The sequence below is a fragment of the Bufo gargarizans genome, chromosome 6 (assembly GCF_014858855.1).
Source record: "Bufo gargarizans isolate SCDJY-AF-19 chromosome 6, ASM1485885v1, whole genome shotgun sequence".
Lineage (NCBI taxonomy): Eukaryota > Metazoa > Chordata > Amphibia > Anura > Bufonidae > Bufo > Bufo gargarizans.
In genome coordinates, this window is record NC_058085.1 from 336,139,421 (window position 1) to 336,157,547 (window position 18,127).

At 40.7% G+C, this 18,127-nt stretch overlaps 1 protein-coding gene across 1 annotated transcript in view; it reads left to right on the top strand.

Annotated features, from left to right (window-relative positions):
- TCERG1L (transcription elongation regulator 1 like) overlaps positions 1-17,713 on the top strand; it is a 324,890-nt gene extending 307,177 nt beyond the window's left edge. Inside the window, exons 11-14 of the mRNA XM_044299170.1 lie at positions 5,026-5,149; positions 8,735-8,824; positions 10,526-10,644; positions 17,557-17,713. Coding sequence (XP_044155105.1) covers positions 5,026-5,149; positions 8,735-8,824; positions 10,526-10,644; positions 17,557-17,713 — 490 coding nt within the window. The remainder of the gene's footprint in view (positions 1-5,025; positions 5,150-8,734; positions 8,825-10,525; positions 10,645-17,556) is intronic.
- Positions 17,714-18,127: the final 414 nt, after the last annotated feature.

Genomic DNA, 18,127 nt, shown 5'->3' on the forward strand with positions numbered 1-18,127 from the left:
CAACCAAGTCTGCTCTTGGAGTGACCTTGGATTCTGCCCTCTCCTTGCGACCACACATCCAAACCCTTCCCACCACCTGCCTCCACCTACTCAAAAACATCTACCGCATCCACGCTTCCCTCAACTTGTAGATTGTAAGCCCTCACGGGCAGGGCCCTCTCTCCTTCTGTACCAGTTTGTAACTCGTCTTGTTCATGCTTAGTGCCATTGTCTTTATTATGTATGTATGTATACCCTTTTCATATGTATAGCGCTATGGCATGAATGGCCCTCATTCTTCAGGTCTCTGCTGGGTTGGAGGCATTATGTATCATCCACACGCCATGACTGTGGCACAGTTGCTGGTCAATTAATGGCATCAGTGGTGATGTGTGCATGCATGGTATTAATCCTCAGCATGTGCCTCTCAGGCTATGTCCCTGCTAAGGCTCAGTAACTGGCCTGTGGAGACCGAAAACAGCATAGACAGGGGCCAGGGCTCTGGAACCGGGATCCCTTGAAAAGGTAAGTTGGAGGTTTTTTAGGTTCAAACTCTGTCCAGCCACCTTGCAAAAGTTCTTGGGCTTTGGGACAACCTTTTAACTTAGAGGGATGAGTTTTTAGTTATTTCTTTTTAAGTTTGTAAATCATGCCACACATTTCAGAATATGTTGCTCAGAGCAAGGGTAGGGACGAACAAAATTAACTTTCTACAAAGAATATGCTAATGTGACGCACAGGAATGAAGGAAAATCAGGTGGAGGTGCTCCCAGTAAAGTGGATCCGCCCTTCCTCTGACAATTGAATATATAGAAATAGAAATACTGGGCACTCTCACTTTATGGTGAATCAAACACTTTATTATACATATAATTGATTGGTAGATAAACGCATAATCATATTAAAACCATCAAATGGACTTGAATAGAATTGATAAAATGTAAAAATACTACCTAAAAATACAACACTAAAAATAAAAATAATAAAAAAATAATATATATATTAAATATTGCCACAATAGCGCTAAAACAGTGACCAGTCCATAGAAATGGAAGAACGATGGAATCCTGGCTTCTTGCTGCTAATGGTCATGTAGTTGCAAGCAATATTATCGCAATAAAGTCAGAGTCCACACTAATATTCTCTTTGAGAAGATTTAAGATACTGCAGTCAATATAATACACCTGAATGAGTATACTCGCGGCGTCCCGCTTTTACTCACTGTGCAATGTAATTTTCTTGATCGGTAATCTTCTGATCCAAGCGCTCCTCACTACTCCTGCCGTAGCTGTATGTTTGCAAGGCTTTCGTTCCGGTGTCACTCTGGTCCTCTGGCTGCCGCTCCGTAGTTACTTAGAGCTGGCAAGCCCTGGGACTCACAGTGCCTTTCCCCTCGTCGGCTGTCCTGCGACACGATACCTTGTATCCTCGTGCTTTGTGTTTGTAGCCGCCGGCGTGTCAGGGTTTAACAAGTTGCGGAATCCTTGGGTAATTTAAAGTGCAACCCAGCCTTGGTAGCTCCAGCTTATACTTCTTACGATCGATCAGGGGGTCTCTTCACCAAACGCGCTTCGGGGTACTTTGCCCCTTCCTCAGTGGTAGTGACTCCCCCACAAATGTCTGCTTTTATAGAGCCCTTAATGATTCAAATTGCTCAAACTGGTGTTGATCCTCCTAATTTTCCTCAAAAACTGGTACGGATTTTAGTCCATTTTTTGTGGATTTCAACCTATTTATCCATAAAAACTCATTCATTAAAACTGAATTCTCCTTTATACACATTAATACTCGACAACCTATATATTCAATACAATCATGGGCTAATGTATTATGTTTCAATTCACTTTCAACCACGTTAACCTGAAGACATTCCTGCAATATCTATGTAGTTCAGGTTTATTCATTATTAATCGGAGGGATTTAAGTAACAAATTATATATAAATCTCCCCATTATTCACCCTATCAGATGTGTATATCCGGGTGTAATACCTTTAAAATAAACCAGCACTAGATTGATACAGGTTACTCTTTTCTTTGTTCCCAGAGACTGGAAAAGAGGCTTTTAACCCCCTAAAAACCGAATCCAATATTACTCTCAATACTATTTAGTCTCTCATTCTTCAATGTCCTAGTGAACACATGTCATCTGGGGATCATATTCATTATTCACACGTTCCCAACGAAAAATCATTATTCAATGCTTTTTTATTATTTGTTCTTTTATTTTAAATATTAATTTATTTTATTTTTCAATAATTTTTTTTCAATACATTTTTTAACTATTTTGTTGTTCTTCATCATTTAGAATCAATGGTGGATTGAATCTTCCCAAAATGGGGATAAGATGACGGGTGGAGGTCCCCCGCGAAGGGCCGAACCCCCCAGGAGAGAGAAAACCTGCAGGGGTTTTGCCGTCCACGGGGGACATCCACCAATTTTCACAGAAATCCGAACAACTCGAACTCTGCATTCAATCCACCCGGCATCAATGTATTCAATTCATATATACGTTGGGACTCTAGTCTGGACATTTTACTTATGTGGTCCCCTCCTCTCCATCCTTTGTCCACCTTATCGATTGCGGCGAATTTCATACCTGCAGGATTTTTATTATGCATCAACTTAAAATGTTTAGATAGTGTGTGTGTCTCTAGGCCCTTTTTAATATTCGTAATATGTTCGGAGATGCGTTTTTTTAAAAGTCTTTTTGTTCTCCCTACATATTGGCGCCCACATGGGCACTCAATAATATATATAACTTTCTACAGATGCGTTATTGCTACAGTTGTAAACAGTCATCAGTGAGCGTAGCAGCCTGGATCCAAAACTTTTTTACTTCCATTGATACATTATACAGAGATTTTGAGATGGATTTATTAAGTATAGCTGAATTAAGTCTCGTCATGACGAATAATGTAAAAAATGTTGTTTCTTCACTTGCATATTTATATTGTACCTAAGCAGCCAATCTGTTCAGCCGTACTTTCAAGGGAATCCCTATCAACCATTGTAAATAATAACATAAGCAAAATTATTGATTTGCCAATTTTTATGGACATAAATTTCTAGGTAAGGAGTTCTAGTGACGGCAGCTCTTGATAAATGAGCCTATGGTTGAATAAAGCTTGTTTCCAGAATCAGAGCACACTACATCATATACTGTATCATTCTTCTGTGGCTGCAAATCCATGAATAATATATGGAAAGTGAAGCTGAAGTGATTCCTCATTTCTATTCAAGAAAAGTGGTCAGGGGATCTAAGCCGGACCTCTAGAGCTCACTAAAACTATTTATGCAACCTTTTATGGATTACATAAAAAATACCTTTCCTTGTGAAGCTTCTCTTAAAGCTGCACGAGCCGACTATAGTAAAACTTGATCCAACGTATTACATGCTAGACATGAAAATATAATACTGTTTTTCTAAGGTACTTGCAGAATAAATATTTGGCACAATTTAAGAATAAAAATATTTAGGTCTAAGAGCAGGTTACTTTATTATTTAAAGGGGTTTCCAGGATTTGAAAACCAGTTCTTATAATTTTTTCCAAAAACAGTGCTACAAACAGGGACAACAAACATCAAATGCACGGCATCCTCTCCATCCTCTCCATTCCTCTTCAAGTGGGCATGTTCAGATGACCCATAGCAATGAATGAAGAGAAAGCCGTGCAAGCATAGCCACCCCTTCGTTCACCACTATGGGGCTTTAAAAAATAGCCAAGATAATGATTAGAAGTTTCAGGACTCCTATAAGGCTGAATGTAGGGTGGCTGCACATGTGCGTCTTGCTGTCACTTTAGCGTCCCAATCTGGAAACAGGAGCAAGTATCAGAGTTAGGACCTCTATCTATCATCCAAGCGATATTCCATAAATGTCCCAAGTAGGACAACCCCTTTAAGGAACTGACAGATTAGATGTTTGAGCTTTTTTCAAAAAATAGTGCCACTTGTATCCATGGACTGCATTGACTATTGCAGCTCAGCATCATTAAAATTAATAGGGCTGAGCTGCAATACACACCATCCGTAGACGTGTATCAGCATTTTTGGAAGAAATCGGCGATCTTGTACAGCCCCTTTAAATTTTGAACAGAGTAGGTGTGGGGCCAAGTTAGGGTTACCAGCTGGTCCAGATATTTTGAAGATAAATCAATTTCTTATACTGCAATACTAACATAAAATATAAGAGGAAATTATATCACCAGTAGGTGATAAAAGACACAAGCGCTGGTGCACAATAACAATCAGCTAGTCCTTGGAGTTTGCACTGTTATCTAGTGCCAGTCTGAGTCACCAGGTAGTCTGCTGCTAGGATGGTAAAAATGGTTAGTCAATGGTTAGTACTGCTATAGTCCCTACCCTCAGTACCTTGCTCGTTCTTTACTCCAAAGTGATCCCGCTGTCGATGCTCCACTGTGCTGCTTCTTCTGGGTTCTTTTTATACAGATGTTAATGTCTTTTTGAGATTGCGGCGCTCTTCTTGCTCTCCTGTCAAATGGCAGCGCGGCCCCGGCCGGAAGCACGCGCGGCGTGAGGGAGCTTGATCCGTTACCCGGGAAACCTGCCTGCGGTGACGTCACCTGGTGCGAGTATAGTGGCCTCCGTAGGACAAAAGACCGTAACCTACGCGTTTCAGAGCCAAAGCGGGCTCCTAAAATAGTTTATTTAAAATGAATCCCTAGGATTTAGGATATTCTCTTCCCCAATGGTTTTCTATGGTTTTAACAGCAGAAATTCTCATAAATTGGCTGTATTCACAAGGGGAGCTTGCCATTGGCCACATATTTCTCTTACAGAGGCCACTAAAAAAGAGAATGTGTTTCCTGAGTGAGGGAACTTAGTTTTGCAGCAGCTCTCTCTGCTCCTGCCAATACAAGGGGGTCCTTCTGTAAAGTCCATATGTCCTTAGGGACATATCTATGTCCTAAAGGAACAGTTACTATATATATATATATATATATATATATATATATATCTGACCTTATGTTATAAAATTATAACAATGGTTTGCTAAAGTATTATTTTCTTTTTTTTTTACACAGGACAGAAGATTCGCATGCCATTGATCAAGTTGAAGAGGAAGATGAAAAATCATCATCCATAAAATCAGTGCCCCCTTTGGAGGATCGGATGATATGCTTTAGGAACATGCTTCTTGAGAGAGGGGTAGGCATGTTCACCTAGTTACATGTTTGGTATAATTTTTAATTGGGCCAGCTTGTAGCTGCCTACTGATTTAGTTTGGAATATGCTTCAAAGCTGCCAGACCCGATGGAAATCGCACAATTTCAGTTAATGGCATTTTCTAGGAGTACAATATTGATCCACAGGACAGGTCATCAATATCTGATCAATGCAGTGGCATGCCGAGGGTGGGGGGGGAGGGGGTGCAGTCTGCCCTGGGTGCCTGCTGTCAGGAGGGTGCCAGAGCCCAGAAGCAATGAGTGCTTCCATCAATACAAATGGAAGCGCTCATTGCTGGAGCACTGGGAAGCTGCGGTCCTATCACTCACTGACTGTCTTATCACTCAGCTCCCCACACTCCTTCTTTTCATCAGGCCTTTTGCTCCCTGCTCCACTATTCAGCCTGCAGATACAGAACACACTGCTGGCCTGTGTGAGAACATCCTGCAGCCTGAGAATCTACCTGTGCTCCTCCCACACATTGCTGTAGAGTGATCTGTGTCTGAAAGGGAGAGCTGGATGTGAGCATCAGGAATGGGACAAGGTAAGTAGTTACTGTTTTTTTTTCTTAACACAATGGGGACAAAAATGAAATTACTACTATGGAGGTGGCACAATAGATATTACTAGTATGGAGGGGCACAATGGACATTATTACTATGAAGGGGGCACAATGGGCATTACTACTCTGAAGAGGGCACAATGGGCATTACTACTCTGAAGAGGGCACAATGGGCATTACTAATATGAAGGGGCAAAATGGGCATTACTACTACAAAGAGGGCACAAAGGGCATTACTACTATAAATGGCGCACATGGGCATTATTATTACTATGAAGAGAGCACAGAGGGCATTATTACTATGAAGGGGCACAATGGGCATTATTATCATGAAGGGGCAAAGATGACATTATTACTATGAAGGGGGCACAGAGAACATTACTACTATGAAGGCATCACAATGGGGATTATTACTATGAAGGGGCACAATGGGTATTACTACTATGAATGGGGGCACAGAGGGCCTTACTCCTGTGAAGGGGTGGGCATAACTGTTGTGGTGCACAGAGTGGGCATAACTACTGTGAAGGGGTGCAATGGGCATTACTACTGTGAATGGGGCACAACCGGCATTGCTACTGTGAAAGAGCACAGAGGCCATTACTACTGTGAAGGGGCATAACTGTTATGTGGACACAGAGAGGGCATAACTACTCCGAAGGGGGCACAAAGATGACATCACAACTGTGAAGGTGGTGCACTACTGTGAAAGGGGCACAGATAGTGCATAACTACTGTGGGGGGGCACAATGAGGGACTAAATATTGAAGCACAAAGAAGGGATAAGTACTGTAGGGGGGCACAATGTGGGTATAACTACTATGAAAGTTGTAGAATGAGGGCATAAGTACTGTGAGGGGGCACAGTATGGGCATAACTATCATGAGGGTACACATATCTGGACAAAACTACTGTGAAGGTTGTACAATGAGGGCAAAACTACAGTGAGGGGGTGCAATTATTTAAATTTCTTATGGGGGTGCCAGAGAAAGGACCCATCACGGGTGCCAAACACCTTAGGCATGCCACTGGATCAATGGGAGCTGCCTGTGGTATCTTCATGGGCCAGTTGTGTCACTATTATTGGTTACATGGCCTATATGCAGCTCAGTCCCATTCAAATGAGTCCCAGTTGCAATACCAAGAACAGACACTGTACATTATATGGTGCTGTCTTTTATGTGCTGTAAGGAAGCCACCGCTTTCACCATAGCACAGGGGCCTCAGGGGCTTTAATGACTTAATCTGAGTATAGGTCATTAATATTCTACTCCCCAAAAAACTCTTTAATTCTATATTGCCAGTAGAATTATAATAAAACTGCTATGTAACTACATACGATAGTTACAATGTTGGAAAAAAATTGTTTAAACCTCTATGTCAGATTCAGGGCTCATGTGCTGAGCAAATTGAAGCATCCAAAGTGGAATTCGATCTGAATTTCGATTCAAATCAGAATTTCTTATGCTTCGTGGTAACGAATCGTATTTTTCCCAAATGGCGGCTACATTTGTGACAAAGTGAAAGTAAGAAGCCCGGGAACACAAGATCACCTATAATGCCATGCAGACAGCCAAGCAACAGCTAGGCAACCCCTGTGATGTCACAGCCCTTTAAAAGCCTCATTCCACGCGGTCTCTGCTATTTCATTGTGAGATGAGCATGGGGAGAGATGTGACAAATGCTAGGGACAATGTTGTTAAAATATTTTAATTGTGGAATATTAGATAGGGAGAGAGCAGGGACAGTGCAGGGACAGTTTAGGAAGATTGTAGGGAGAGTTTTTACACACTGTAGGGAGAGCATAGGGAGACTTCAGGGACTGTAATCTGTAGCTGAAGCGATCCATAGGAGACTGCAGTTTGCATCAATCCCTGTGTATGACACAGTTATCTAATTAAATATTGACCACCTTGTTTAATAGAAAAGCAATTCTATTAAGCCTTGATTCTCAAATTGGGGTGAATACGCTGAATAAGCTGTCTACTGTTATTGGGGTGTCCACCTTGTGTACTATAAAATTAAATAGATTAGCCTTTGATTCTCAAATTGGGGTGAATAAGCTGTCTAGTTCTACTGTTATTGGGGTGTCCATCTGCCTATCACAGTAACTGTTTCACTACCAGAAAGGTCTAGCTATGCATGTTGCTGCAATTGCACAGTGATGTACACCGAGATCCGCTCTTCCTGCAGGCCGGAATATAGCTGATTTAACACGCTTTGTGATTGATGAATTTTTAAAAAAAAATTTGTTGAAGCGTCCAAAACGAATTTTTGAAAACTTTGCTCATCTCTACTCATGACAATTGGGGATGGTCACAGCTCAACTCCTCCCCCTCGCTGCACAATGACCTCTACATTTGTTATAGAGCATGCCCACAACATCCTCTAATTGGTCAATGAGTTGTCTCCAGTCTATAGGTTCCTGTGGTCCATGTGGCCATACCATAATCATTTACAAAAAAAAAAAAGAAGAAAACTGCAGTCAAATGTAACCAGTTTAGAAAAAAAATACATTTATTAGTATCTGACTTTAATTAGGAGAAAATAGATGCTATAATATGACAGTAAGAATAGGGCTGCAAACAACACTGTAAAAAAATTACCAGAAGCTTGACCAAGTGGAAAGAAGGGCAGATAAGAGCGATAATAGGAGCAGTGCCAGATTTAAACCCTGATATTCTACAACAACCGATTGATATTCTTAACTCTGCTACATCAGTAATATGAGTGGAATTACTCTGCAATGAATTATATCAAAACTATTCTAAAAAAAAACCTTCAGATTTTGATATAATGATGAGAATTTTTTTCCTGCAATGACTCGGGTATTGTTTTAAATATTTACATTTCTTCCCTAACAACTGGTAAGTCTTCCCGGTACTCTGCACTGAACGATCTAATTAGCTGCTTCTCAAGTTCATTAAAGTGTCAGCAAACTATAGCAAGAAGGAAGATGAAAAAAAATGTTTATAATGGAACAAACTGTTTTGAATGCTCCGCAGGTGTCTGCATTCTCCACATGGGAAAAAGAGCTGCATAAAATCGTGTTTGATCCTCGATATCTCTTATTAAACTCAGAAGAACGAAAACAGGCAAGTTTGGTGTTGTACATAACTGGTGACTGTGTGAAATTTCATTAAAAAAACTGTGTTACTTTCCTCAAAATGCATTCTGTTGTTTCCAACCCAATTTACATAGTATGTATTGTACATAATGAATTGGCTTGATTTTACATTGATGAACTTTCAATAAAGGGGTTGTCCCACAAAAAAATATTCCACAGTTTCAAATCAACACCTGGATCTGGATCCTTGTGCATTTGCATGTAATTAAACATTTAGTACAGCCACTGAGTTATTCACTGAAATCTATTTGTAGTCTGTTTGCTCTTTGTCTAATTTCTATGTCCACTTCACGGAGGTGGACACACATTAGTCCTGCATTTGTCGCTATACAATGTATGGTGATGTGCTTGGTATACTGTGATGAGGCTACAAGATTCATCCAAGCGCTGTGGTCTGTTCAAACAGCTGATTGCGAGGGGTGCTGGAAGTCAGGCCTCTACCAGTCTGATTTAATAACCTTTCTTCATACATGTATGTGGAAACTTGGCCAACAACTTAAAGGGGATGTACATAGTGTCATAAAACAACCTATTGTTTGAATCAAGTTTTGATATACTGTATATGTTTTATTTAAATTTTTTATTTTTTTAGTTTGTGCCTACAATTTTTAGATAATGATATAGAGTGAAGTAATCAGTTATGTGTCTTCATTCATCTCACATCAAAGTTGTAGCCCAGAGATGCCAGTGGACAGTGGCGTGCCTAGTGTGGCACCCCCCCCCCCAATAAAAATTGTACCCGCTCACAGTAGTATTACCCTCATTGTACAACCTTCACAGTAGTTTTGTCCAGATATGTGCCCTCTGACAGTAGTTATGCCAATATTGTGCCCCATCATGGTAGTTGTGCCCACACTGTGGCCCTTCACAGTATTTATTCCCTCACTGTACAACTTTCACAGTAGTTATGTCCACATTGTGCCGCCTAAAAGTACTTATCCTTTCATTGTGTCCCCTTCACAATAGTTATGCCCTCATTGTGCCCCTTTTACAGTAGTAATACCCTATCTGTGCCCCTTCAAAGTAGTTATGCCCTTAATGTGCCCCAATAACAGTTGCAATACCCTTTGTGCCCCTTAATAGTAGCAATGCCCATTGTGCCCCTTAATAGTAGTAATGACCTATTTTCCCCCTTCATAGTAATAATGCTCATTGCCCCTTCATAATAATAATGCCCATTGTGCCCCCTCCACAGTAGTAATGCCCATTGTGCCCCCTCAATAATAATAATGCCTTTTGTGTCCCTTTGTAGTAGTATTGCCCTCTGTGAACCTTTGTAGTAGTATTGCCCTCTATGCCCCCTTTGTAGCAGTAATGCCCTCTGTGCCCTCTGTGTACTTTGGTAAATTTGGTATTTTTTTATAAATAAAAATGAAATGTTTTGACTCAATTTTACCACTGTCATGAAGTACAATATGTGATGAAAAAAAAATCTCAGAATGGCCTGGATAAGTAAAAGCGTTTTAAAGTTATTACCACATAAAGTGACGCATGTCGGATTTGCAAGAAATGGCCTGGACAGGAGGGTTAAAACTGGCCCGGGGTAGAAAGGGTTAAGATACAAGATTCAACAATGTCATCATAAATCTGGCTGTTTGATACTGTAACAGTTTTGGTAAGAAGCTAATGCAACATTGTCCTGATAAAACATTTGTAAATTCACTTTTAGGTGTTTGAACAATTTATAAAGACTCGAATTAAGGAAGAATATAAAGAAAAGAGGAGTAAATTAATGCTTGCCAAAGAAGAATTTAAAAAGCTACTAGAAGAATCCAAATTGTCTCCAAGGTATTGTTAACACTTCTAAAAAGTGAATTGTACACGGAGTTTCTCAATGTTTGTAATTATACATTGCATCAAGGAAGAAGAGAAGCAGAGGATGATAGAATCACTACAAAGAGTGTCTGGGTCCAGACGATCCAACATCTGTGAATTACACATGCAGATCATTCATTTCATTTGAAATGTGTAAGGCTTAATTTCTTCTGTGGTGGAATGTAATAAGCAGTAATAAATGCTTGGTGCTACTTTTACCACACCTGTGGCTAAAAGCAGCTTTTTGCCGCAATTACAGAGGGGCAAAAAATGCACTAGACCACACTTGTGATGAGGTGCAACATGTAAACCCCGCCATACGGCCGGGCCTACATTTCCTAAAGATGTTGCCCAAGTGGTTAATACTGGTGACCTATCCCGATTCCTCACAATTAAAAAAATGTATTAAAAAAATGCATGGCAGCACACCATTACCAGAGGTAGACTGGAAGCTTAAATACGAAACTTAAATATGAAAAGTGGCCTTGTTTTGTAGTTGAGTCCAAATTTATAGAAGGCATTTCGAGCAAAACCTTATTGTGGCACATTATACCACCCCAACAGCCAAATACCACAGTCCATCACAAAATACTTCCAGCAGCAGAAAATACATCCCCAAAAACCTCCACTGGCCGGCCCTCTGGGTATCCTGTTTGGAAAGGCTGCAGCACTCCAGGCCATGTGATTGATGAATGTGAAGTCACTGGTCTCTTCAAACAGTTGATCGGTGAGGCTGTTGACCCCACTAATCAGATATTGATGACCTATCCTCAGTTGGACAGTTCCTTTAATTAGCAATTACTACACAGAACGACTCAGAATGCTGAAGGGAAAATGAAATCTTACTTAGTAATAATTGCTAAGTTCAGAGCCCAGATAACAAGGGAGAAACATTGTAGTTAAATAGGCCACAAAGATCATTAGGCCACTGGCTATACAACTGTGCAATTTTCACAAATGCAGGCCAATTCCTCTGCCGGCATGGCCAGAACAGAAGCATTTGGTGCAGAGTAAGTTTGTAACAGGTCCATGCTGATATTATTTGGGCATTACAGTATCATATGGTTCCATCTGCCTGCATTAGGCCAAGAAATATTATTAAGATAATGCATACCATTTTGGCATAATATGGTGGTATTTTGTGGGTATATCTTGAGCGTACGGTGACATAATCTGGGTTGAAATTGTCAAAAATCTATCTAAAGAAGGTAAACAGGGCTGGTGGCCATATCTTACTTACTGCACAGGGAAACAAATGGATTTTTAGCAATTAAAGTAGTTAAAGCAATTTAGAACCACTTTTATCTCTTTTAGGTTTTCGTAATTTGTTACATTGTAAAATGCCATGGTATTTAGATGATGAAATTCGAAACCTGAAAATGTCTCTAATTATCGTAAATGAATCTTAAATTGGAACAACAAAGAAACAGACTGCCTGCAAGAAAAATGTAATTAGTAAACCGAAGAAAACATATCGTGAGGCAGCTTGGAGAAGTTGGGGTCATATATGAATGTTTTTTGTGTTTTCTGATAAGGAAATAATTAACAGCAATTGTCTACTTTGGCCAGTACTTTTTTTGGGTAGAAATGCCTTTGCTGAAAAGCTGATTGTAGACTGCAGGAAAAACCTAAGATCAGAAGTAATCTGTGGGGGAACAAAGCAGGAAGCGCCCGATTCTACTTTAGTGTTATTATGGCATGAAGCACTGTATCCCACTGAAATCATTGTATCCATATACTGCCAGTAGAGATGAGCGAAGTTCCCAAAAATGTGATTTGGCTGCTTGGCCGAATAAAAAAAAAATACATTTGCTTCTTGACGAATGACTTTGTCTTGAAGAGCATTTTTTTCTAAGTAGTGGGTGCAATGACAGGGAACGGCGATTGTGAAGCCCCATCCCCCCCGTTATTGAACCCCTCAGATGCCGTGTTCATTGCTGATCGTGGCATCTGAGATCAATGTTAAAGCATTTTAGGGGTTGCTCATAAAAAAATTAAATTGTACTTACCTTATCCATTTGAGTGTGAAAAGGCTGCCAAGGCCATCTTTCTTAATGATCCAGCACAAAATCTCGTCATCACGTTGGCTGGCATGGTGACGTCATAAGTAACCGCGCACCAGATTTCGCGCTGACATGTTCGCGCTCAAATGGATGTGGTAAGTAAGATTCTGTTAAACATTTTTACCGCCATTTCAAGGAAAATAGTTTTGTTACCGCGAAGCACGAGGAAATTCAGCCTTGCAGCAAATAAAATTTTTCCAGAAATTCAGATCGAAGTCCACTTCGTTAACTTCAATTAGCTCAACACTAACTGGCAGGTGTTTCCAGTCTTCCAGATGACCCCCTCATTGCGAATTTCCTCGCTCTTCGTGGTAACGAATTGCAAATTTTTCCTAACATGCCAGATAGCTGGATACAATGGCGGCTAAAATGGCGGCTACACGTGTGAGGACATGGGGCAAGGAACTCTGGGAAGGCAGGATGACCCATAATGCCATGCATGCAGCCAATCAGCAGCCAGCCCTGTGATGCCACAGCCCTATAAGTACGGCGGCCATCTTAGAGTCTGCCATTCACTATCGTACTTTGTTCAGGGACAGACGTGTATGCAGGCGCTAGGGAGAGTGAAAGAAAAACTAATTGTAATAAAAAAAAAAAAAGGAAAGAAGCGATTTACTAGTGTAGGGAAAGGATAGTGAGAGGAATCATTTCACAGGAAGCAAGTGATGTGTGCAGATGCTAGGGAGAGTCATAGGAAAATCCTCATTGTGAAAACCAGTGATTTATAAGTGCAGCGAAAAATTACTTGGGGATCCAGATAGTCTCATAATACCTCTCTGTCATTCCAGCAATTAGTTATTGGGGTGCAAGTGCTATGTTGAAAAGCCTTTGGTGGCTTTAATCTATGGAAAAAGATTAATACCCCTACATACGCAGGTCACTTTTGCTGTTAACTGCGCTGATATCATTTAGTGGCCTATTTCAATACAATACGAGAAAAATAGGCGCAGGTCACTTTTGTTGTTATTTGCGCTAAAAGCGTTTATTGCCATATGTCTAGATAAAAAGAGAAAAATAGACTAAGTTCATATTTGCTGTTATTTGCGCTAAAAGCATTTCTTGTCATATTTCACTATAATACGAGAAAAATAGACACATTTCACATTTGGTGTTATTTGCGCTAAAAGCGTTTATTGTCATATTTCTAGAGAAAAAGAGACTTAGTTCTTATTTGGTGTTATTTGCGCTAAAAGCGTTTCTTGTCGTATTTCACTACAATACGAGAAAAATAGACGCAGTTCACATTTGGTGTTATTTGCGCTAAAAGCGTTTATTGTCATATTTCTAGAGAAAAAGAGAAAAATATTCACAGTTCTCTTTTTCTGTTATTTACTTAGAAATCGTTTAGTGGCCTATTTTAGTCCAATACGAGAAATATGTACGCAGTTCAATATTGCTGTTATTTACGCTTAAATAGTTTAATTTCAAATCCTTTAGTTGCCTATCTCAGTAAGAAAATAAAAATATATTTGGCGCTTTTAGGGGTGTTTTAATTTGCTTTTAATTTATTTAGTTCAGCTAAAAGTATGTCACAGGGGAGTGTCAGAGGCATAAATGATTATGGCGCAGGCACAGGTCACAGCAGAGTAAGGGGGTGTGGCAGCAGGGGTTTCTTCCCGAGGCCTCAGGTGCACCAGCAACCCAGCGGTTCTTGATTGGTTGACTGGATCTTCGACTTCGTTGCAAGTGACAGCAGCACCAGCAGACTGAGTCTAGAGTCACTGATGAGCAGCTTTCTTCACCCGCATAGTGAAGAAACTACTCACCAGCAGCAGCAGGTAGACCTGATCCAGGACCTGAACCAGCAGGTGGTGGCATACTTTGACAGCACCCTGCCAGTCGTCATAGAAGATCCGCTGGACTACTGGGCAGCCAAACTGGATTTGTGGCCTCAACTGCCCGGGTTTGCCCTGGAAAAGCTGTCCTGCCCAGCCAGTAGTGTGGCATCAGAGAGGGTGCTTAGTGCAGCGGGGGCCATAGTTACCCCAAGAAGAACTCGCCTGTCCACCCAAAATGTGTAGAGACTTACTTTTGTCAAGATGAATCGGGCATGGATCAGCCAGGATTTCCACCCACCAATGCCTGATGCATCAGATTAGATCATTCATCTCCACACTATGTCACCGTGCCACTCTGTGGTATCATGCTGCTGCTGCTGCCATGTTCACACTGTCACCATGCCACTCTCTGGCCTCCTGATGCTGCCATCTCCACACTATGTCACTGTGCCACTTTGTGGCCTCCTGAAGCTGCCATGTCCACACTATGTCTCCTTGCCACTCTGTGGTATCATGCTGCTGTTGCTGCCATCTCCACACTATGTCACCATGCCACTCTGTGGCCTCCTGATGCTGCCATCTCCATGCTATGTCACCGTGCCACTCTGTGGCCTAATCATACTGCTGCTGTCACCTCCACACTGTCTGCAGGGCTGATCCTTAAGCAGCCTCTCCACCCGCCTGACCCATAATTGTTCCTGTCTCCCCTCTACCATCTCCATCCCCTGAAATCTCTAGTTTTTTCGGGTCTTCTTGATATCTATCTTACAAGATCCGATTAACCCTCAAACTGTCTCTCTTTCCACCTCCACACTTTGTCATTGTGCCACTCTGTGGCCTCCGGATGCTGCCGCCACCTCCAGACTCTGTCATTGTGCCACTTGGTGGTCTCCTCATGCTGCTTCCACCTCACCACTATGTCATAGGGCCACTCTCTGGACTTCTCATGCTGTTACCACCCTCCCCACTCTATGACAGGGTTGCTATTGTCCTTGTTTGGCCTTCTTGAAATCACCTTTTTTTTTTACCTTTCTTCTGATCGGTCAGAAGGAAGGAAAAATTAGACACACAGCGGATCCTGTCTGTGTAGCAGCTGTAAGGCCTGTATGGTCGCATCAGAATTGGCTTATGAATTGGTAGCCAAAAGCAGGAGTGGGTACAAAACAGAGAAGACATGCAATCATTACCTTCATGTGTCATCTCTGTTTTAGATCCACTCCTGTTTTTTGGGGCATTATCGATACTCATGGATTACTGAGCAAATGCTGACCGAGTGAAGGCGGATGCTCCACAGACAGGATCCGTTTTTTGTGGGTTATTGTTCAGAGGAAGGGCAAAATAATCAGTGACTTCAACAAAAACTTACTGCTGACACCCTCTCCACTCTGTCGGGGGGCTCTACTTGTATAAGCGTTTATTAGAACAGGTTCTGTAGACATCTATGTGGAATCATCTGACGATGATGTAAAAGGAGTGCTCTTATTCTTGATGCTAACATGGACCTGTAAGACTGAGTTAATACTTGAGTCATTTGGTCAGTTTTGACCCCGTGACTGCCCAAATAAGTGAAGTGTGCAGTGTTTCTAATAGCGACGCCTGTCATATGCATGTCATACTGACTGACAGTATTATTTCACTACCCCAGCAGACTCTCTATGCGTGTTACTGCAAGGCACAGTGTTCTACACGTATATAAAGGCTCTCTGCAGCCCGGAAATAGCAGTTTTTATTGCAATTTGTTGCAAATATATTCGGATCAAAGCAAATCTTTTTGAAAATTTGGCGAACCTGTCGAATCTAATTTTTTAGTAATTCGCTCATCTCTAATGATAACGGGCCATACTTCTAGCAACAAAAAGGATAATTATTTTTACATTGTCTAATCTACTGTATATATTCTCCTTTGACTACAGTTGGAATCACTTATAAAATTAATCTACACAAAAAAAACTAAATTATGTACTCACAAAGATACAGGTGAAACTCGAAAAATTTGAATATTGTGCAAAGTTCATTTATTTCAGTAATGCAACCTAAAAAATCAAACTAATATATGAGATAGACTCATTACATGCAAAGCGAGATATTTCAAGCCTTTATTTGTTATAATTTGGATGATTATGGCTTACAGCTTATGAAAACCCAAAGTCACAATCTCAGGTCCCCTTTGCTCAGGGGGTATGGATTAATTAGCTGACTCCATTCACTTAAAGGGGTACTTCCATCTTAAGCATTTATGGTATATCTACAGGGTATAAATGTATGATAGATACAAGTCCCACACCTATATTTAGAAAAGGCTCTCTAGACCTTGTCTGTCCTGGATGTGACAGCCAGAGGTGATCAGAGTTATGAAAACAGCCAATACAGCTATGATACACTGTTTCTGTAGCTCCCATACAAGTGAATGGGAGTTACAGAAACAATGTATCACTGTGAGTTACGCTGTTTCTGTAAATTGTGAGATATGGAAACAGTGTGCTATGCTGGTTCCATAGCTCCCATTCACTTGCTTGACAGATATAGAAACAGGGTAGTACCGGCTATTCGGCTGTTTCAGTAGATAAACCCTCCTCTGGATGCCACATCCAGGTGGGATGTGCTTGGGGCCTGCAAAGAAATGGGAATACCCCTTTAACTGTGTTGGATGGAATTGAAGCTGTGCAAGGTAACAGCTGAAGGGACTACAATCCATATGTTGACAGTCTCAACATATGGGTATCAAAAGCCAGATCTTCACCAATCATAATGTTATGGCTAATTCTAGGACACGGGTCAGCAACCTCCAGCACTCTAGCTGTTCTGAAACTACAACTCCCAGAATCCATCTTTCACTTTTATGGGAGTTACAAGAACAGCCAAGTAATTGTGCATGCTGGGAGTTATAGTTTCACAGCAGCTGATCCCTATCCTAGGAATGTGCCATGAGAGTATTGATTATTTTTTGCTTCAATAATCAACCAGTCTTAACCTGCAAAAAATGTGCTATTTGAATAAAGCGTATTCATTATACTGTAATTACTATTTTACCTTGTCATCCCTAGGACTACCTTTAAGGAATTTGCAGAGAAATATGGAAGAGACCAACGTTTCCGTGTTGTTCAGAAAAAGAAAGACCAAGAACATTTTTTCAACCAGTTCATAAATTCACTTAAAAAACGAGACAAAGAAAACAGAATGAGATTACGGAAAATGAGATAAGACTAAAACACTTGACACGTGCAATAAACATTTCCTCAAAATTGTAGCTGTTGTAAGAAGTAGAAGGAAAAATGTTCTTTATAATTTATCAGACAGAAGAAATCCAACGAGGATGCTATATCCTGGAGACTTGACCGACCTAGTGTATAAAAAGATTCTTCGAAGAAAAAAAAAGAAAAAGTTCTCTACGGAATAATGTTTCATATTGAAGCTATTTTTTTACAATGTTACGTTTAATGTGTTTCTATTTTCCATTATAATCTGAACTCATCTGTAATTAGCTTCAGTTATGCAAATTACCAGAGAAATGCACAACATACAAGAACTAAATTATGTGACAATAGAAGCTAATTCCATTAAAATGTCAAAACCAAAACACTCCTCCAATCTCGTTAAAAGCACAGTCCCTCTAAA